This window comes from Lemur catta, chromosome 3, assembly GCF_020740605.2.
Source record: "Lemur catta isolate mLemCat1 chromosome 3, mLemCat1.pri, whole genome shotgun sequence".
NCBI lineage: Eukaryota > Metazoa > Chordata > Mammalia > Primates > Lemuridae > Lemur > Lemur catta.
The window spans coordinates 13,892,765-13,914,025 of NC_059130.1; the positions used below are offsets into that span (position 1 = coordinate 13,892,765).

The following is a 21,261-nucleotide window of genomic DNA, read 5'->3' on the forward strand; positions in this document are numbered from 1 at the left end:
CCTGTAATCCTAGCACTCTGGGAGGCTGAGGCACGAGGATTGTTTGAGCTCAGGAGTTCGAGACCAGCCTGAGCAAGAGCAAGACCCCCGTCTCTACCAAAAATAGAAAGAAATTATATGGACAGCTAAAAATATATATAGAAAAATTAGCCAGGCATGGTGGTGCATGCCTGTTGTCTCAGCTACTTGGGAGGCTGAGGCAGGGGGATCGCTTGAGCCCAGGAGTTTGAGGTTGCTGTGAGCTAGGCTGATGCTATGGCACTCTAGCCTGGGCAACAGAGTGAGACTCTGTCTCAAAAAAAAAAAAAAAAAAAGAGTTGGCCCAGTAGCTCCCCTACCCTAGGCCTGGGCTCAGTGTCAGCCTCAGGAACACCCATCTCTGTTTTTGAAACTGAGTAGACAATACCCCTTTGGTTGTACCTTCACCGACATGGAAGCAGGTAGCCCCCCATCTCAGACCTGGCCCTCAGAAGGTTTTAGGGAACCCAATACTTTGAGTAGAGTCTTCTTACATATTTTCCTCAGAGACCGCAACTCCCTACCCTTCCTTCCACTGGTTGTAAACCTAACACCCTACGCAAGCTGAACCAAGGGGAGCAAGCCCAGACAATTCCCTTTCCTAAGCCTCCCTTGGGGTCTCTACTTGTCACCTCTATCACTGTCTTTAGCCCTGACCTGCATCTTAGGGTTGGCTTGGCAGAGACTTGGGGAGCAGGGATAGTGTAAGAAGTAAAAAAAAAAAACAAAACTGTTTTTCTCCTTCTAGTCACACACTCAACACAGAACACTTCTGCAACCAGGCGCAGGGGGTAGAGGGGTCCCGACTCACCAAGCAATTCTCCAGTGGACACGAGCTGAGTGATTCACTTTAATTCTGACACTAGCTACCTGGAGATAGCGTCAGATCCCACAGGGTAAGGGCTCAGTCACACTAGACTGCCCCCACCCCTTCAGATGCCAACTGCAAGTATTAATAGTAGATTTCACCTCTACTTTTTTTTTTTTTTCACTCTTGCTCAAGCTGGAGTGCAGTGGCCCGATCACAGCTCACTGCAACCTGGAACTCCTGGGCTCAAGCGATCCTCCCATCTCAGCCTTCTGAGTAGGTAGCTAGGACGACAGGCATGTGCCACCACGCCTGGCTAATTTTTAACATTTTTTGTAGAGACAGGGTCTCACTATTTTGCCCAGGCTGGTCCTGAAATCCTGGCTTCAAGTGATCCTCCCGCCTCCCTTGGCCTTCCAAAGTGCTGGGATTACAGGCGTTGAGACACACAGTACCTGGCCCCACCTATACTTTTGACCAACCAGCTATAAACTGGGGTTTGATTTGCTGAGATGGCTCACAGAACTCAGAGAAACATTTGCCAGTTTATTAACCAGTTTACTGGTTTATTATAAAGGATATTACAAAGGATACAGGTGAACAGCCAGATGAAGAGGAGACAGATAGGACAAGATGCCGGGAGACAGGGAAGCTTCCACGTCCCCTCTGGGTGAGCCATCCTTCTGGCACGTCCTAGTGTTCAGCAACTTGGAAGCTCATCAACTCGTGTCCCTGACTGTTTTTAGACCTTGATGTTCAGCACCTCCCCCCACCCCCCACCCTCACCCTTTCCTGGGCACTGGTGGGTAGGGCTGAAAATTCCAAACCTCTAATCCTGCTAATAGCTAATCACTGGGTCTTTCTGGCGACTGGCCCCACCCTGAGGCTACCTAGGGCCCCCACCCTACAGAGGACACAGCCCCAGATAAGGCAGAAGCCCAAGACCACCCGCTCTACCCTCCCCTCCCTCCGCGGCCCCGCCTCCAACGCAGCCGCTTCCGGTCGAGAGGGGGCGCCAGCGCGCTCCCGCCGCGCCTGCGCAGGGAGGGCGGGTCAGCGCGCCGGCGCAGTGCGTTAGTCACAGGCTGGGTGTTGCAGTTCGGTCCTCGTTTTCCTGAGGTTTGGCCCAGCCAAAAGTCCAGCAGAAAAACAACATGGTGCTGGATCTGGATTTGTTTAGGGTGGATAAAGGAGGAGACCCAGCCCTCATCCGAGAGGCACAAGAGAAGCGCTTCAAGGACCCGGGACTGGTGGACCAGCTGGTGAAGGCAGACAGCGAGTGGCGACGATGTGAGTACCGGGACGCACGGGTTATCCCCCGATCCTAAACCTACTTCAGCTCTCGAATCCGGTCGCTGCTCCTGAGGCCACAGTTTCCACCCTTCGTCAGACGCCCCCTCCCAGGGTGCAGTGGCTCCAAGGCTCTACCTATCCCCCAAAACACAGCCTGGGAACTGGGATCGTCCCACTTTATCCTCCACCCCAGCGGCGCAAGGTCCCTTCCGCGCGTGCTCAGTGCGGAGCACAGCTTATGTGCGCATGCGCGTGGAGAGCTGTCAAGTCTTCCTGCCTCTTGAGTAACCGGGAGAAAGCCGGGGCGGGAGGGTTGGGAGGCCCCCTAACACTTACCTTTGGTGGCCCCCAGTCTTTCTCATCTTCAGCAAGGCCAGAGTGGTTTCCCTTGTTGTGAGAGGATTAAAGGCTTCTGCCCGAGACTGAGTCACAATAGGTTCACTCCATCCCTATCGGAAGCATTTTGGGACGTTGGAGGCCACTCCTGGCTAAAAGCAATGATCCCAGAGCTTTTAGGAAGACTATCCCCCTGGCCTGTGAGCATACCTTTAAGCATCAGAAAAGTCTTTTCCGATGTAGATCGGACTTGAGAGAGGGGTGTGGTGAGGCAAGAAATAGCTTGTAATTATTGAGGCTGTTTAATTTTGGTTTGTGGAAGTTTTCCTTAAACGACGTTGGCAGAGTTGAGCTAGAACCTGGAACTGTTCCGAGCATCTTTCATGAAGCTATATAAAACCATAGAACAATCTGCCTGTCAATCTCTGCCTAGATTAACTAGAGTGGTCACTGGTTGGGCAAATGCTACCAAGCACATGTGATTCATTTTGTCTGATGCAATAGGTCTGCAACCAGCCGAGAGCCAGATTTATGACAGCATACTGCAAAGGCAACCGCTATCCAAGAGTGTGATGGATTTCTCTCAGAAAAATTGATTTTCCATAAGGGCCTTGGATGCCGAAAGAATATTTGTTTAGCTTGATTTGTCTGCTGATTCTGTACACCTGAGACACTCTAATGGGGTAGTTTGTTTGATTGTGAGATTCTATACTTGAATCTGAAGTTTTGAGTTGCAGTGGAATTGAATTTTGCCATATTTTTTGTCTAAGATAAAGCTAGACTGAGCACTCTTATACTGTCTCTAAAGTCAGGCGTATCAGGTTTTTGTGTCCGTCCAACAATTAGCCAGCTGCTAAATGACTTTGAATGTGTCAGTTAGTCTCTTGTGTATAATGTACCCATCTGTGGGAAGTTTTGCCCTTATGTGATGATAGATGTATGGTGAGTTCTTCAGTGACAAAGATTGAATTTCTATTTATCTGTATATCCCAGCATCTAGGATATACATATATGTATATAAGATATACATATACACATATGTACATACAATCTCATTACCTAGCACACTGCACCCTGGTTCTTAGAAGGGCTTAATAAAGGTTTGTTGGCTGCATGAATATCTTCTGTGTTCGGGGCACTTTACACTCTTTATGAAAGGCAGTTTATGTAGTTTATTTTCAATGTATGTATTAATTTGATTTTTCTCTACTTGACAACCCTTTCTAATATTCTCTTTGGATCCAAAGGGTGTTCATGATTTTCCCCTAGTCCCTGGCTGCCCAATTGACCTTGAACAGATCTTGTATCAAGGTTCTTTTGCATCTTGAACTTCAGGTCAGAGGTTAGGATTCTTCCATTATTGGCCGCAACAAGGAACCAGAGCCACATTAAGAACTCAGATCATGCTGCCTGACTGAGGATGCAGCAAGCTTCACCAAGCCCTCCATTACAACTACACCTATTTGTTATCCTGTAGACTTCCAATGCCACTAAGGTTCCATGGAAAAAACAGTATTCTAACATAACTTGGAGTCATCATATCACATTGGAGTTTTCCACAACTGTTCTAACTCCAGAGATTTGAACTGTGATTTCTTCTTTTTTATTCATGAGGCAACTCTGTATCTTGAAATCTGCTGCCAACTACAGGAATTCTATCCTCCGTAAAAAGTGCTGTCCTGAGTGAAATTTCTTTTTACTATCAATTGAAGTTGTTATTTTCTCTTAACACTTACTGTAGGTGCCTTAAGCCAAGTTCTTAATCATTGTTTGCCCCAGCAATTGGAATAGCTTTCTAACTGCTTTCAGTTTCACTCTAGCCTTACTCTGGTGGAGGCCATACCCAGGGCATGTGATTTTTTTAGAATGCAAATCTCATCATTTCACTTGCTGGCTTAAGTTTTGTAGTAACACTCATACCTTAGAGCAGCACTGTCTGATGCTCCTCAACTTATGATGGAGTTACATCCTGATAAACCCATGATAAGTTGAAAATATCTAAGTCAAAAATGCATTTAGAGCCAGGCAAGGTGGCACATGCCTGTAATCCCAGCGATTTGGGAGACTGAGGCAGGAGGATCACTTGCGCCCAGGAGTTTGAGTCCAGCTTGGGTGACCATAGTAAGACCCTGTCTCTTAAAAAATTAGCCAGACGTGGTGGTGTGCAGTGGTAGTCCCAGCTATTCAGGAGGCTGAGGCAGAAGGATTGCTTGAGCCCAGGAGTTCACAGCTACAGTGAGCTATGAAATCCAAATTTCTTTTTCTTTTTTTTTTTTGAGACAGAATCTCACTCTGTTGCCCTGAGTGGAGTGCTGTGGCATCAGCCTCACAGCTCAAGTGATCCTTCTGCCTCAGCCTCCCCAGTAGCTGGGACTACAGGCATGCGCCACGACCCCTAGCTAATTTTTCTATTTTTAGTAGAGACCAGCTCTTGCTCAGAGCTGGTCTCGAACCCCTGAGCTCGGGTGATCCTCCCGCCTCAGCTTCCCCAAGTGCTAGGATTACAGGTGTGAGCTACCGTGCCCAGCCTAAAATCCAAATTTCTTAACACAATTTAGAAAGCCACTCCCCGCCCCGTGCCTTCCTAGCTTCATCTTCTACCACTGCTACATCTGGCCTCCCACTCTTTGTTCTAGTCTTGTCATTGCTACTCTTACTCGTTCACACTTCCATGACTGTTGATTCTTCCTGGCATATTCTTATATGTGTCTTTTTTTTTTTTTTTTCAGTTGTTCCCAAAGTCATCAAAAGACATACATGCTTTTTTTTTTTTTTTTTTTTTTTTTGAGACAAAGTCTTGCTCTGTTGCCTGGGCTAGTGCCATGGCATCATCCTAGCTCACAGCAACCTCAAACTGCTGGGCTCAAGCAGTCCTCCTGCCTCAGCCTCCTGAGTAGCTGGGACTACAGGTGCACACCACCACGCCCAGCTAATTTTTTCTATTTTTCAGTAGAGATGGGCTCTTGCTCTTGCTCAGGCTGGTCTCAAACTCCTGAGCTCAAGCAATCCTTCCACCTCAGCCTCCCAGAGTGCTAGGATTACAGGTGTGAGCCACCGTGCCTGGCCCATATATGCATTCTTTATTTATTTATTTTTTTTTTTATGGAGACAGAGTCTCACTGTGTTGCCCAGGCTAGAGTGAGTGCCGTGGCGTCAGCCTAGCTCACAGCAACCTCAGGGCTTAAGCGATCCTACTGCCTCAGCCTCCCCAGTAGCTGGGACTACAGGCATGCACCACCATGCCCGGCTAATTTTTTCTATATATATATTTTAGTTGGCCAGATAATTTCTTTCTATTTTTAGTAGAGACAGGGGTCTCGCTCTTGCTAAGGCTGGTCTCGAACTCCTGACCTCGAGCGATCCACCCGCCATGGCCTCCCAAGTGCTAGGATTACAGGCGTGAGCCACCGCGCCCGGCCCTATATGCATTCTTATACATATCTTTTGGTGGAAATAAAAACTCGTTTCTGTTGATATGTACCCAGGAGTGAAACTGCTGGACCATAGGGTAGGCACATGTTTAGATTTAGTAGATAATGCCAAATAGTTTTCAAAGTGGTTGCAATGATCAGTGTTCCTACCAGCAACATCTAAGAGTTCCACTTGCTTGGGATTCTTGCCAATACTTGGCATTAACAGCCCTTTTAGTTTTAGCCATTCTGGTAGATATATATTGGTGTCTCATTGTGGTTTTAATTTGCATTTTCCTGATGACTAAAGATATTGAGCACTTTTTGATAAGTTTGGTGACATGTGGATAGCCTATTTTGAAAAGCACCTGTTTAAGCCTTTTGACCAAATTTATTTGATTATCTTTTTTTTAGTGATGTGTAGGAATTCTTTATATATTTTGGAAAGAAGCATACCAATTAATACATATACTGCAGATCTCCTCTCCCAGTCTGTGACTTGCCTTTTCACTCTTTCAGTCTTTTGATGAATATAATTTCCTAATTTTAATGAAGTCTGATTTATTGAATTTTGTGATTTGTGCTTCTTGTGTTCTGTTTAGGAAATACAGAATTTAAACCTGCAAGTGAAATGATTAGATTTGTATATCCTAAGCTTCAGAAGAGATTCTCCAGTTTTTTCCCTAGAAGTTTTATTACTTTACCTTTCACATTTAAATACATGATATATCTCACATCAATCTGGTGTATTGTGTGAGATAGGGATCAAAGGTTTTATTTTCATGTGGACAGTCAATTTCTCATGATAAGAACAGCAAACTGAGAATAGAAGGGAACTCCCTTAATCTGATAGTAGGCATTTACCAAAAATCCCCATAGCTAACATTTTTCTTAATGATGAAATATTGAATGCTTTCCCCCTAAGGTTAGGAACAAGACAAGGATGTCCATTATCACCACTTCTAATCAACATCATGCTGGAGGTTCCAGACTGTGTGATATAAGGCAAGAAACAGAAATAAAAGATTGGAATGGAAGAAATAAAACTGTCATTATTTACAGATCACTTCATAGTGTGTGTAGTATCTGAACTATTTTTTATTTATTTATTTATTTTTTTGAGACAGAGTCTCACTCTGTTGCCCAGGCTAGAGTGCCATGGCGTCAGCCTAGCTCACAGCAACCTCAACTCCTGGGCTCAAGCAATCCTCCTGCCTCAGCCTCCCGACTAATTGGGACTACAGGCATGTGCCACCATGCCCAGCTAATTTTTCTCTATATATTTTTAGCTGTCCATATAATTTCTTTCTATTTTTAGTAGAGATGGGGTCTCGCTCTTGCTCAGGCTGGTCTCGAACTCCTGAGCTCAAACAATCCGCCCGTCTCGGCCTCCCAGAGTGCTAGGATTACAGGTGTGAGCCACTGCACCCGGCCCGAACTATTAAAATTAAATACAGGGTGTCCCAAAAGTGTCTATACAAAGGAAAAATTTTGTAATGAATATCTTGTAAATAAAGGTATATTTAGCTAAATTTCCTATTTTCTTTATGTATGGTGACTTTTGGGACACCCCGTAACTTTAGCAAGATCACTGGATACAATATACAGAATCACAAGTATTTCTCTATACAAATAACAATGAAAAAGCGTCATATACCTAGAAGTATATCTAATAAATAACATTCAAGACTCTTGCACTGCTTTGCGTGGTGGCATGGCACCTGTAATCCCAGCTACTTGGGAGGCTGAGGTGGGAGGATTGCTTGAGCCAAAGAAGTTTGAGGCCAGTCGTGGCAATGTAGTGAGACCCTGTTTCTAAAGAAATAAAATAAAATAAAAAATGATAAAGAGTTTTTTTGTTTTTATTTTTTGGCAACACTGTTTTGAAGACAGCAAAGATTTTTTTTTTTTAAAGGAGTTCTACACTGAAAACTACAAAAGATTACTGAGAGAAATTAAAGATAATGAAGGGATGGATATGCTATATTCATTGACTGAAACTTTCAGCATTGTTATAATGTTGGTTTTTGACTTATTTTCTTTTGTATTCCCAAACCTTAGCATGGTACCTTGCAAATAGGAAGGACTAAATAAAATGCAATTTTTGAAAACTTTATTTCAAAATAGTTATAGATTCACAGGAAGTTGCAAAAATAGTAGAGAGGTCCTGTGTACACTTCACCCGGTTTACCCCAATGGTAACAGCTTACATAACTATAGTACAACATTCAAACCAAGAAATTGACATTGCTACAATCCACAGACCTTACTCAGATTTCACCAGCTTTGCATACACTTGTGTGTGCGTGTGTATTTCTGTGTAATCTTATGTGTGTAGATTTGTGTAACCACCACTACACTTAACATACAGAACTGTTTCATCACACAAAGGTCCTTCTTGCTATCTGTCCCTTTGTAGTCCCTTCCCGTTGTCTTCCGTCTAACCCCTGGCAACCACTAATCTATACTCCATCTCTATCTCTATAGTTTTGTCAGTGTGAATAAGTGAATGAGAAGATAGTTATATCATTTTGTACTAAAGTTTAGTTAAAGAGATATCAAAGGAGGAAGCTTATTGGCAAAGCCTTAGGGTACCTGTTAATATGTCTAGGTGCTGTCTCATTTCTAGTCATTAATTTTACCTCTCAAAAGCTTGATTTTTACCATATTGCCCCTAAACTAAATTATTCTCAAGGCTGCCAGGTGAGCATTCTATGAGAGCAAAGGGATAACATTAACCATTTCTAGCATAGAGATGTAGCAACCAAGTTCATGGGAATAGAAACATGATTGCCTCTTTCTAGATTCATGTGCAACAGCATGTAGTTTCCTTAAATGAGTTTTAAGATAATTGGGCAGGTTACAGTTACTTGAGTATCTTCCAAGTTTCTCAGATGTGTTACTGTATGGTAGTGTCATAGAGGCTATGATACTTTTAAATTTCAGTCTCAGAGTGGCCTTTTCCTTATCACCAAATGCTGGGGATACACTACTGTAGTCACCAATATATGCCAACCAAATTTGGGGCTGTAAAGCTCCAACACTTCACCATTTTATGAGGCAGATCCTTCAGTCCTGCCTGCATTTTGGCCTTAAGCTGAGATCAGTACTAAGGAACCATGATCAGGAGAAGGGAGTATCTTTTATGCGTATTTCTTTGGTATATTCTTGGGGTTTTTTTTTCTTAGGCAGATTTCGGGCAGACAACTTGAACAAGCTGAAGAACCTATGCAGCAAGACAATCGGAGAGAAAATGAAGGTAAGAAAACTCAGTAACAAACAGCCTTGAGGGCTTGAGCAAAGGTATTTGATCGTGTTCTTAGTTAATATTCACAGAAGTTATAATTCAATGTCTAATTCTGTGAGATGCTGAGTTTCTTACAAAAGGGGGAAACATTATATTAAAAAGAAAAGGAGGGAGGGAACTAAGAGGCACTTTCATTGACTTCAGGGTGAGTCTGTCTTCTGTGTTCAGATGAGATTCTTGCCACACAAGTCATTTGTTGTCTATTCTGTTCTTATACTAGGAATAGAAATGCCACCAGTCATCCTTTCCAGGCTCAACCTATGCTACCAGAAAGGATTTCTTGTGGCAGACTTCAGATTTTTCTTCCTGAGATAGTCGTGCTTCATAATGAAAAGAGCATAGATACGGAGTCCAAATCTTGCCTTGTCCTATTAGTTCTGTGACTTTTAGACAAGTTAACTTCTGAGCTTCAGTTTTCTCATCTGTAAAATGACAATACTAACAACTCACCCATAGAATAGAATTGTTAGAACAAAATTTTTTTTAAATGTAGAAAACTTGGCACAGTGTCTAGAACATGTAGTTGTTCAGCAATTGTGAATTACAGTGGATGGCAAGTAGTTACTGGCCTTCATCCAAAAACTCCTGCCTATGCCTGAAAAAAATATTAAATTTCACCTTTTGCTTTGGTATCCAGAGTGGTTCATGTTTTTAACCTTTCTTCAAAAATACCCATTTAGCCTCTTAATCACTTTTTTAAAAAGCATATTAAATGCACCGTACAATCTAGATTATTTTTAAGTTGTAAACCTCAAAACTAAACCAAAAAAATCACAACACCTTGGAACCTGAACCAATAAAAAGCATAAGAAAAAGATTACCTTGGGATTCGAGCACCCTTACACTTAACTTCACTATAGTCTGCATCCTTCTCTTTGGCAGTATTTGATATGTAACCCTTTCAGCTGTGGAAACTGATGCAATCATATTTTCTTCCTGTGGGACTCATAGTTTCTTCCTAATCATTTGCATGTCAGAGGCCCCATAATTGTGTTAATTTCTATGTAAACCTCTGCCTGGGTATTCTTTGGGGGCATATATACTGATAATGCCAGCCAGGTATTTTTTGTAACAAGAAGGTGGGAGTGAGTGTTTTCATTTACAATAGCATTCTTAGATCTGACTTTGCTGCTAGCCATGCAGGGAATGTCACGCATCCTGTCCATTGGAATGGTGGGAATAGTGCTTTAGTTTGTGTTCCAGTACTTTCATAGACATCTCATTTTGGTTTTGATCCTCGTTGCAAACCTGGATTGTAGGTAGAATATTTGTCAGCCCTATTTAAAGGGTAAGGGAATAGGCTTAGGAAATTAAGGAGCTTGCTTAAAATCACACCCTAAGTTATTTGCAGAGGCAGACTTTGAACTCAAAACTTAAATTTGCTGCCTAATGGACTGTCAATAGCAAGGGAGCCTCATAACTATTTTGCTAACGCTTGTTCACCCTGCCTATACTGCCATTGCAAAAATCTTGAGGTTTAGGCCATTTTTTTCCTACCTGAATAGTCTCTGCTTATTCTATCAAGACTCATTCTGATATTTTCAGATTTTTCCTGCTTTTTAAGATGATTTTGCTCTGAGTCACTGAAGTGTGTGAGTGGGGTTATGGGTTAGAATCCTCTTTGGTGTATGAGAAAGTGTAATTAACCTAAAGGATTTCCACACTTTACCTTTAGAAGATTTAGTCCCTTCTTGCAACTCAGCTTTGTGCAGTAGGATATGAGGTTGCATAAACATCGTTGCCTACTGGTGTATGTAGAGAATAAAAAAATCTTTAGGGCATTGGACATGATTTCTACACTTCATTTTATTATAATTGCAAAGCAGGTGCTTAATTTTCTCAAATTATTTTTATACAGGTTTTGCTGAGGTCTTAGATATCTTGTTAAAATGGCCTTTGACTCATTTTCCTTTAGTTTTTTTAATTTAAAAATAATTTGACTTTTTTTTGGAAACATACTTCGAGAGAATTTGACATTTAAAATTGGTCTTAAAATTGTCTGGTTGTGTGCAAGAACAAGAAATGATGATTTGGCAGAATATCATGAAGGAGGGTGAGAAGAAAAACCAGAGAGAAAGAAACCTAGCCCTGGTTGGTTCCACCCCGGCCATTTTGTCAAATTGCATTGATTGTTCTAAACTTAGTTCTAGATTCTGACTTTTTGTTTTGTTTTCCTTGACAGTCTGATATTCCATCATTCCATCCATTTTCCCCCCTTAGTCTTAATCCTGGGATTGTTCTTAGCAGGCAGACAAGGATTCACACCCAGGCATGTGCCTCAAGGCTCACTCCTGAGCACCACACTGCCTCTCCTGTGCTTTATGATTCATGAACATTTCAAATACATTCTCTTTTGATTCTTATGATGTTCCGTGTCCAGGGAAAGACAGTCTTCTTGTGTTCTTGATGATGTTAGCTCTGACCTCAACAGGTTAATTGATTTTTCCAGGAGCAAAAAGCTAGGTAGGAAGTGGCAGAATAGGGACTTGAAACTTTGACTTCAGGCTTTGAATTCACTAGTTTTCCTCCTACCTGTAGCATCTTTTAGAGAAAGTTATGTGGAAAGTCCTGTGATTAGTTTATATGATATATTAATTTGGTATATAATTCATTAAACAGCGCCAGAGATTTTCTTTTATTTAATCATGTTGGGGTTTTTTCTTCCTGCAGAAAAAAGAGCCAGTGGGAGATGATGAATCCATTCCAGAGAATGTGTTAAATTTTGATGACCTCACTGCAGACACTTTAGCTGTAAGTTATCATCCTTTTCTTTGTAAGTCGGCACCTCTGTTCTTTTGTCTTAGCTTTGTTCCTAGACAGCAAGTGCGGACACTCTGCTCCACGCTGCCTTGTGGCATCCTTGAATTTTTGCCACGGGGAAATGTCTCCACCTACTCTTGTTGTGTTCTATACTTGAGCATTTATCAGACAGCAGAGATGGAGACAGATGGGGTAGGAAAGAAAATCAAGGGTAGGAAGAATAGAAAAAAGAACGGAACTGTGTTTGGTTTATATAACTCCATTTTCTACACTTTATTTCACAAAGTCAAGGTACTTTTCAACTTATTGTAATACAGTAAAAATTCACTACACTGGGCTTAAAGTAGTAATTTTTGAGTGTTTTAGTCACTGAGCTCTATTTGAAACCCTTAACACATAGCAAGAGTATAAACCAAAGAAACAAAGTTGCTGTGCTTGAAGGGCTAGGTTGGCAGCCTATTCTGCCTAACCCTACCTACTAAGCGTTCCCACAAAGGCAATCAGAGCACAGCTTGAAACTTCTGCAATAAGGAATACAAAATAAGCTTAAGACAGGTCTCTTACTCCTAATAAACTTATAATCTTCCTTGAGAACCATTAACTGTAGTGCATGATAGAATGCAAAATTGGTTCAATCAGGAAAATCAGAAAGTGCAAATAAAAGGGAAAGCTCTCTTAAAGAGAGCCACAGTATTAAAACTCCTGAGATGTTTGGGAGCAATAGGAGTGGCAAGAATTTATCCACCTCTGCCTTAGGCAACCCCAAAGAAAAGTGCTAATGGACTTGTAGAGAAAGACTCTATATCTCCCTGTGTGAAATAAATCTCAGTTTTTAAAATGCTGCCACAAGGGTTGTCATCATAGCACAACGGGGTTAGGGCAACAGAATCTTACTCCTATACTGTCCTTGATTCACTGTGTCCTGCTTGTGGGCCTGGCCTCTTTATCTACAGAAACTGAGCGTCTCACAAATCAAAAAAGTCCGACTCCTCATTGATGAAGCCATTCTGAAGTGTGATGCTGAGCGGATAAAGCTGGAAGCAGAGCGATTTGAGAACCTCCGAGAGATCGGCAACCTTCTGCACCCCTCTGTGCCCATCAGTAACGATGAGGTAGGTGGCTGTACTGATGAGGTAGGTGGCTGCACCGCAGCAGGAAGCCGCCTTACGACGTCGAGGCTGTCTCTGTGGGGGTGGGGTGGGAGGAGAACTGTGAAACACTGGCACTGTGTGTCAGAAGCAGGCTCTTTGTATATTCCCTCTGCCCACCAATTGAGAATTGCAGGAGTCAGATCCTTGCCTGATTGGGAAGTAGCAGAGACAGCAGGTAGGAGGAGACTCCTAGCACAGAAATCTCTTCTAAATAGAGCTGCTGTCCTCCGCTGCATGTTGCCCGTGGTAGCAGCAGTCTTGTGGGAGGGATCTGTTAAATCAACCTAACCCCCTCACCCACACCCCGCTGAGAAGCTGCAGGTTGAAGGGAAATCTGCATGACAAAAGTTTCCTGCTGAGCTGGAGCTTCCCCAGCACAAAGCTGCTCTGAGCCCAGCCTTTGTTCCCTGACACCCCAGCCGTGGCAGGGCCCATCTGTGCCTCTTTCATTCATTCCCTGGTGAACGTTAAACTCACTGCCGGCTGGGGTGTGCAGGAGGCCACTGAGCACAGATCGTGAGCAGACTTGGGAGGTCAGGGCCCGAGCCCGCCCTCGTGTGGCCCTGGGACCAATAAGAGCCTGGAAAAAAAAAAATCTACATTCTCCTCTGCACCCCAGGCGATGCTGGTTGTCTGGGGGTGGGGGGGGGGGTTGTCCTTGTGCAGGATTTGAGGAGACATTTAAAAGGGTAAAAACAAAAAAACCAAAAAAACCCCTGAGAGAATACCATAGATCACTTGGAAAATCTTGATTTCCCAGTTTCATTGCTGGAGTTGCTTCTAGGACTTTGTAAATTATTATTTCTCTGTTGAGTAGCAAATTCTCTTCTCTAGTCACTGTACACAATGACCAAAACCTAGAGAATGAGTTACGCGATGGCGTCACAAAGCTAAGTTGTTCTTGGAATGGGGTTTGGAAAGATGGGGATTATAGAATTAGGAAATAATGTATCTTTCTGGGTCTCGTTTCCTTAGGACGCAGACAACAAAGTGGAGAGAATTTGGGGCGACTGCACGGTCAGGAAGAAGTACTCTCATGTGGACCTGGTGGTCATGGTAGATGGCTTTGAAGGCGAAAAGGGAGCCGTGGTGGCTGGGAGTCGAGGGTACTTCCTGAAGGTAAGAGTTGGAAACCAGTGGGGATAGGATTACCAAGAAGGAACTAAAACTTTTTTTTTGCAGAAAAACATAATCTACTTAAGGAGGCCTACAGCTCCACCATTTGTACTCGCTTTTCTGCAAATGTACTGGCAATTAGATGCAATTCTCTTTCTAAAGCCAGAGAGGGCTTATCAGGATTCCATAGAACAAAAGCCACTAAATGATCCTCCATAATGAAGATATGTTTTGCTGACTGAATCAGAACAGTCTCTGCCTCTAAGGAGCTCAGTATAATTGGACAATCAGACAAGTAACAAAGAATCAAAACCCGCTGTGATAAGTGCTATGGTGTGAGTAGGCCCAGAGGGGTTTGAAAACAGGTAGGTGGAGGCAGTAAACCCAGATTAGCTGGGGCAGAGGGCAGATGAATTCATGGAAGCCATCCGGAGAATATGGTAAAATAATTTTGGAAATACTGCACATGAATACATATATGTAAGTATGTTTTACATATACAAATGAGTCCAGTGTTTTAAGAATTAGCTCAAGAAGGCCAGATGTGGTGGCTCATGTCTGTAATCCCAGCACTTGAGGAGGTTGAGGTAGGAGGATCACTTGAGGCCAAGAGTTCAAGACCAACCTAGGCAACATAGCAAGCCCCCTTCTCTGTAAAAAACAAAATAAAAAATTACCCAGGCACGGTTGAGTGTGCCCATAGTCATAAGTACTTGGGAGGCTGATGCAGGAGGATCACTTGAGGCCAGGAGTTGGAGACTGCAGTGAGCTATAATCATGCCACTGCTCTCCAGCATGGGTCACAGAGTAAGACCCTGGTCTCTTAAAACAAAAAAAGAACTAGCACAAGAAAAGTCTCCCACGTACTCTGGGTAAATAATCCTTTTCCCTTACTTTGGTATCTTAATGAGAAGTCTCTTAACAGTGTGCCTGTATGACAAGCTGGGCTTTGGTGTGACGAAAGAATCTCTTGAGTCAGTTGCTGCCGTCCATGGTTTTGTTGGCCTCCTGTGTGCCCCTGGGTAATTCTGTTCTCTTGCCCCAGTCGCCTCTCAGTGTCAGTTCTAGCAGGTGAGCATGATGGTGACAGGACCAATCACACAGTACTGTGTCTCTGCTCCTTTAGGGCGTCCTGGTATTCCTGGAACAGGCACTCATCCAGTATGCCCTTCGCACCTTGGGAAGTCGGGGCTACACCCCCATTTATACTCCCTTTTTCATGAGGAAGGAGGTCATGCAGGAGGTGGCACAGCTCAGCCAGTTTGATGAAGAACTTTATAAGGTGAGTAGCCAGGGCACGTGGCAGAACGACTTCTTGAGTTATGTAGCCTAAACTTCAGTGATACAGAGCAGCACTTTCCAACAGAACTTTCTGCAATGATGGAAATGTTCTATATTGTGACTCCTGAGCACTTAAAATGTGGCTAATGTAAATGAGGAAGCAAATTTTTTAATTTTAATTAATTTAACAGCCACATGTGGCTAGTGGCTACCATATTGGACAGTGCAGATACGGAGCCTCTTTTATCATTCCCTAGGTGATCTTTATGATATATCTAAATGAAGCATACTTTAACACCATGAGCTTACAAAAGAAGCCCATTTATTGGGTGCTTGGACAAAAGGAAAGTATAGAAGTGGCGCTGATCTCTCAGTCCCCTTCCCACATCCTTCCACTCCTGACCCCAGACCGGAAGTTTCTACAGATCGAGGCATCTTGCCTTGGGATGGATGTGGCTTCCAGTTTGTGACTTCTTCTCAACCATGGACCATTTCAAGGAGAGCCAGAGGATTCAAGTCAAGGTTCAGAATGTCATTCTGATCAACTGGCTCTAACACCAATGGTAGCACCCCAGTCTGTGTCCAGCACTCAGAATTTCTAGAGCATCTCTGCTAACAGCTGTCCATCGCAGCAGAGTCTGCTTCTCACTTGTCCCTCTCCTTCAAGACTCCTCTGTCAGAAGTGGGGGCTTTGTTCTTACTGGCTTACTTCCTCCCCAGACCCATGTGGAGGAAGAGTTAGACAGCTGCTGTTGGGCTCATCTGATTGATTTATGCAGGGAGATAAGTTTAATATTTAGAAATGTCTTTCTGCTGGTCCTTCTGATGAGGTTGAAGTTACGTTTTCATTCAAGATGCACCGGGAATCAAAATGCTCTCTCTAAACCCTGAGCATTAGTGTAGCCTCGGCATCCTCCTTCTTTCTTTCCTGTCTTTTAATGACGGGAGGAGTGTGTTCATGTATCAGCTAAAACCTGTTTTACCTTTTCTCTTTTTTTCTAATTTCAACCCTCGAAGTTGGATAATCACCAACAGAACTTTAGAAATATCCACTGCAGGTAATGCTAGGGAGAAACTGATGTGGAATATTACAAGAAATATTAGCAGCCAGTGTTCCCTGTGTGTTCTGCATCCTCCATCTCTTATCCAGATGCTTTTTGGATCTACAAATAGGAAGAATCCCAGGTTTTTATAGTGAGGAATTTTGACTGGTACTTCTTCCCTGATCTAAACCTCAGTTTATTCATTCTCTAGAGCAGTACTGTCCAATAGAACTTTCTGCTGTGATGGAAACGTTCTATATCTGCATGATCCAGGATGGCAGCCACTGGCTACATGTGACTGTTGAGCATTCAAAATATGGCTAGTGCAACTGAGGAACTAAATTTTAATTTAATTTAATAGCCATCTGTGGCTAGTGCCAGTGCCGTATCAGGCTGTGCAGCTATGGAGATTTTCTCTGTTGTATGTGAATGGCCCCACAAGGGCTAATGTCTTACTGTGAGGTAGCAGGGTAGCTTTCCAGGCCTCCAAACACGGGCCTAGAGAAAATTTTCTCCTCTACATCTTTTGTTTGTTTGTTTGTTAAAATAATGCCACATCTTAGAGAATTTAGAAATGACAAGGGGATATTATCTACTTTCCCATTGCCCTAAAACAATTGTCATTTTTAAATAATCTCTTTGAGACTTTTTCCATACCTACGTCATTTTCACATAATTATAATCACAATGTACATAGATTGCCTTTTGACTTACCATTATGTCAAAAGCGTTTTTCTGTATTATCACATGGTCTTCGTAATCATTTTTAATGGTTGCATAATATCACATGGACTGAACATAGGATAGTCAGCTCTTCCACTGTTGAGTATTTAGGGGGCTTCCTTTCTTGCTGTCAATAAATAAATAACTTTGACACTAAACAGACAATAAACCTTGTAAGTGTTTTCCTTATTAGATAAGTGAAAAATACTCCCCGTAATTTGCATTCCCTTGATCTCTATCAGGTACCCCATTTTGGACTGACCCATTACCTCTTTGTCTTTGTAGCATTCCCTCCCCACTCCCAGGTGGGGATTTAAGAATATTCTTCCTGCCCTGTCCCTTGTATCTTTTCCTTGTTCTAGCCAAGGTCCTCTCTCCCTCTTAACTGGCACAGGTCCCTCCTTCCACAGGTGATTGGCAAAGGCAGTGAAAAGTCGGATGACAACTCCTATGATGAGAAATACCTGATTGCCACCTCAGAGCAGCCCATTGCTGCCCTACACCGGGACGAGTGGCTCCGGCCAGAGGACCTGCCCATCAAGTACGCTGGCCTGTCCACCTGCTTCCGCCAGGAGGTGGGCTCGCACGGCCGTGACACCCGTGGCATCTTTCGAGTCCATCAGTTTGAGAAGGTGAGTAGCAGGTCAGGGTAAGGAGAGGAACCTTCTGTCTGTCCAGGGTGGTCAGAGGAGAGACAGGATCTGTGTTGCTCAGGCACATCCTGGCCCCCACTTTTCCTCTCATTGCTCCGTCTGTGTTTCTGGGGAAGAGCCTGGGAAGCACGTGGCGGGGCGTGGAGTACGGACTGTGGACCTAGACAGCCTGAAAACAAATGCCTGCTGCACCACTTACCAGCTGTATGACACTGGACAAGCTGCGTAACCTCTTTGTGCTCAGTTTCTGCCTCTGAAAAGGGAGGACAATAATAATAGTGCCTACCTCACCAGGCCTACTGTGAGGATTATCCCAGTTACCACGTGCAGAGCACTCAGAGCAGGGGCTGGCGTGGGTATATGGCGAGCTGTCTGTGTAAGCATCTGTTCTTGCTGCAGTCCAGTCCCTGTTGCTGGAGGCCCAGCTTTGCTGCCTCTCTATGGTGTAGGAATCGGTCTTCCTTGCAAAGCCATCTCCCACTTCAGTCCTTTATTCACCCTATACCATTGTCACCGTCTCCTTGGGTCCCCCTCTGCAGATCGAACAGTTTGTGTACGCATCGCCCCATGACAACAAGTCGTGGGAGATGTTTGAAGAGATGATCACCACCGCAGAGGAGTTCTACCAGTCTTTGGGGATCCCTTACCACATTGTGAATATTGTCTCAGGTACGGGACCCATCATCTTCTCAGCTTCCCTCTCCTGCGTCCCACAGACACCACCCTCACCAGCTGGGCTTCCACACTAAGAAATAGCTCACAATGCAGCTCATTACCCGTATTAATTAAAATATGACACTCTCCTCACTTGGGAGTGTTTGGCGATAAGACTCTCTGGGTGCAGTTTCACTTCTGGGGATAGGACGTGAGTTAAAGAATTCTTCAGGCTCACTAAAGGTTAGCCTTCTGAATACCATCCCTCCATGAATTCTAGGGGCTTTTCCTTACAGGTTCCTTGAATCATGCTGCCAGTAAGAAGCTCGACCTGGAGGCCTGGTTTCCGGGCTCGGGAGCCTTCCGTGAGTTAGTCTCCTGTTCTAATTGCACGGATTACCAGGCTCGCCGGCTCCGCATCCGATACGGGCAGACCAAGAAGATGATGGACAAGGTAGACAGCCCCCAGGGAGGTGGGAAGCAGGGCTTCAGCACAGAACGCATCCGCCCTATTTCTCAGCCGTGGGGGAACATGAGTTCCCAGCATCATGGGAAAATCTGAGCTTCTCAGTCTGTACCAAAAAGGGAACCTAAAAATGACCTCTACTGAGTCAGGACTGAATTCTTCTAAATAGAAACCTAAATCTAGCTCTATTCTGCAAGGTAATTCTACCTTTTCTCTTTTTGGCTTTGTTTTTCTTAACTCCAGAGAAAGAATAATCTCCATTTATCTACACAGAACAAGTTGAAGGCAATGTCTTCCCTCTTCTCACCCAAGAAGGTCTGGGTTGTAAGCTTATCTCTTCAAACCCAATCTTCAGGTCCTAATCTTTTCCAAGTCAGGGGCTCAGAAGGGGTTAAAAGGAGAGGCCACGGTAGTAGTTTCTTCCTTCCTTCAAAGGGCCCAACTCCTCAGAATATGGGGACCTACCACTTGTCATTCAGGGAAGCATGAGGAATCTATCTGGAGTTGTCTACTAAGCAATAAATACCAAGCAGATTCAAGTTGAGAAAAAAGTCGATAATGGGTAGAACCCATCGTTTTGATTTGTTTAGTTGGAGTTGGGGGAGTTCTGGTTGAGTGGATGGTTTCTGGTCATCGGTGAGACCAGCCGAGAGTTGAGTTTAACTTTCCCTGTGGGACCCTCTCTTCCCAGGTGGAGTTTGTCCACATGCTCAATGCTACAATGTGCGCCACTACTCGTACGATCTGCGCCATCCTGGAGAACTACCAGACAGAGAAGGGCATCATGGTGCCTGAGAAATTGAAGGAGTTCATGCCACCAGGTAAAACTCCCAGCTCAGCTCATTTCCCCCCTCTTCTTTTCTGTCTTTACACTCTTCTGATTCGCAGGCCCCCTTCAGGATGTACCAAGTTTTCTTGTTAAGACAGTCCCGGGCCGGGTATGGTGGCTCACGCCTGTAATCCTAGCACTCGGGGAGGCCGAGGTGGGAGGATCGCTAAAGGTGAGGAGTTTGAGACCAGCCTGAGCAAGAGTGAAACCCTGTCTCTACTAAAAAAATAGAAAGAAATTAGCTGGACAACTAAAATATATATATATATAAAATTAGCCGGGCATGGTGGCACATGCCTGTAGTCCCAGCTACTCGAAAGGCTAAGCCAGTAGGATTGGTTGAGCCCAGGAGTTTGAGGTTGCTGTGAGCTAGGCTGACACCACGGCACTCTAGCCCAGGCAACAGAGTGAGATTCTGTCTCAAAAAAAAAAAAAAAAAAAGACAACAGTCCCTTGAAACTCTGTCTACCCTCTAATGCTGGGCAATGCGGGGATCTGGCTGAGGAAGTAGCCTGTGCAGGTATGGTATTTAAATGCTGCTTAAGTTCATACTAGGGAAGAAAAGAATAAATGAAACCAGTGCCTATTAAGGGGACCCCTTTGTTCAAAGAGATCATTGTCCCACTCTCTGAGAAACAATGGGTCATTTGGTTGGCTCTTCCCTCCCAGGACTCCAAGAACTGATCCCCTTTGTGAAGCCTGCACCCATTGACCAGGAGCCATCAAAGAAGCAGAAGAAGCAACATGAGGGCAGCAAAAAGAAAGTGGCAGCAAGAGATGTCACCCTGGAAAACCGGCTGCAAAATATGGAGGTCACTGATGCCTGAACATTCCTGCCTCCCGGTTTGCCAGGCTTTCCTTTCTGTCTGCTGGGATCTCAGAGCCTGCCCAGGAGCAGGGAAGCCAAGCACCCACTCATTGCCCTGCTCCCATCTGACTGCATAGCTAGAAGGGCAGCAGTCTGCCATGTACAACACACATGTTCCTGTCTCTTCGCATGGGCATAGGAGCTAATCACCGATGACTGATGAAACCGTGTAATAAAGCATCTCTGGGGAGGGCCTAGGACTCTTCCTCAGTCTTCTTCCCAGGGCTCAAGCCCTGTCTCTGATGGTTCTTCCTGAGACTGTACTCACTCCAAATAAGGCTGCTCCCTCTGTTGGCAAGTCAGACAGCCTTTGGGCAAGTAGGCGAAGGCACGGGTAGATTTTGTAAAGGCTTCAGGGGAAAGCGAAAACCTAGAGTCTTAGATACACAAGCTTGCGGGGCAAGGGCCAGGACCCTCCTTTGTAATTTTACTTCTGCTTAAAAGCATTGAGGTAATTGACTAGTGTAGAGAGCAGAGTTGATGTAAAAGCCTCTTAGGCACTTCTTTTCCCTAGGAAGGGCTCCGTGGAAAGGGAGAGAAGCTGT

General features: G+C 44.1%; 1 protein-coding gene across 2 annotated transcripts; it reads left to right on the forward strand.

Annotated features, from left to right (window-relative positions):
• The first annotated feature begins 1,865 nt into the window (after positions 1-1,865).
• Positions 1,866-20,946, forward strand: SARS1 (seryl-tRNA synthetase 1). 2 transcript variants are annotated; one of them, XM_045546704.1, is made up of 12 exons: positions 1,866-2,116; positions 9,054-9,124; positions 11,843-11,923; positions 12,886-13,044; positions 14,059-14,202; positions 15,326-15,481; positions 17,657-17,878; positions 18,439-18,568; positions 18,850-19,007; positions 19,263-19,334; positions 19,711-19,840; positions 20,518-20,946. In XM_045546704.1, the coding sequence occupies exons 1-12, from the start codon at positions 1,981-1,983 to the stop codon at positions 20,673-20,675; spliced, it is 1,617 nt and encodes a 538-aa protein (XP_045402660.1). In that variant the 5' UTR covers positions 1,866-1,980; the 3' UTR covers positions 20,676-20,946. The 2 variants fall into 2 exon arrangements, with proteins under 2 accessions (XP_045402660.1, XP_045402659.1); XM_045546703.1 differs by lacking the exon at positions 19,263-19,334 and having other exon boundaries at positions 1,869-2,116.
• Positions 20,947-21,261: the final 315 nt, after the last annotated feature.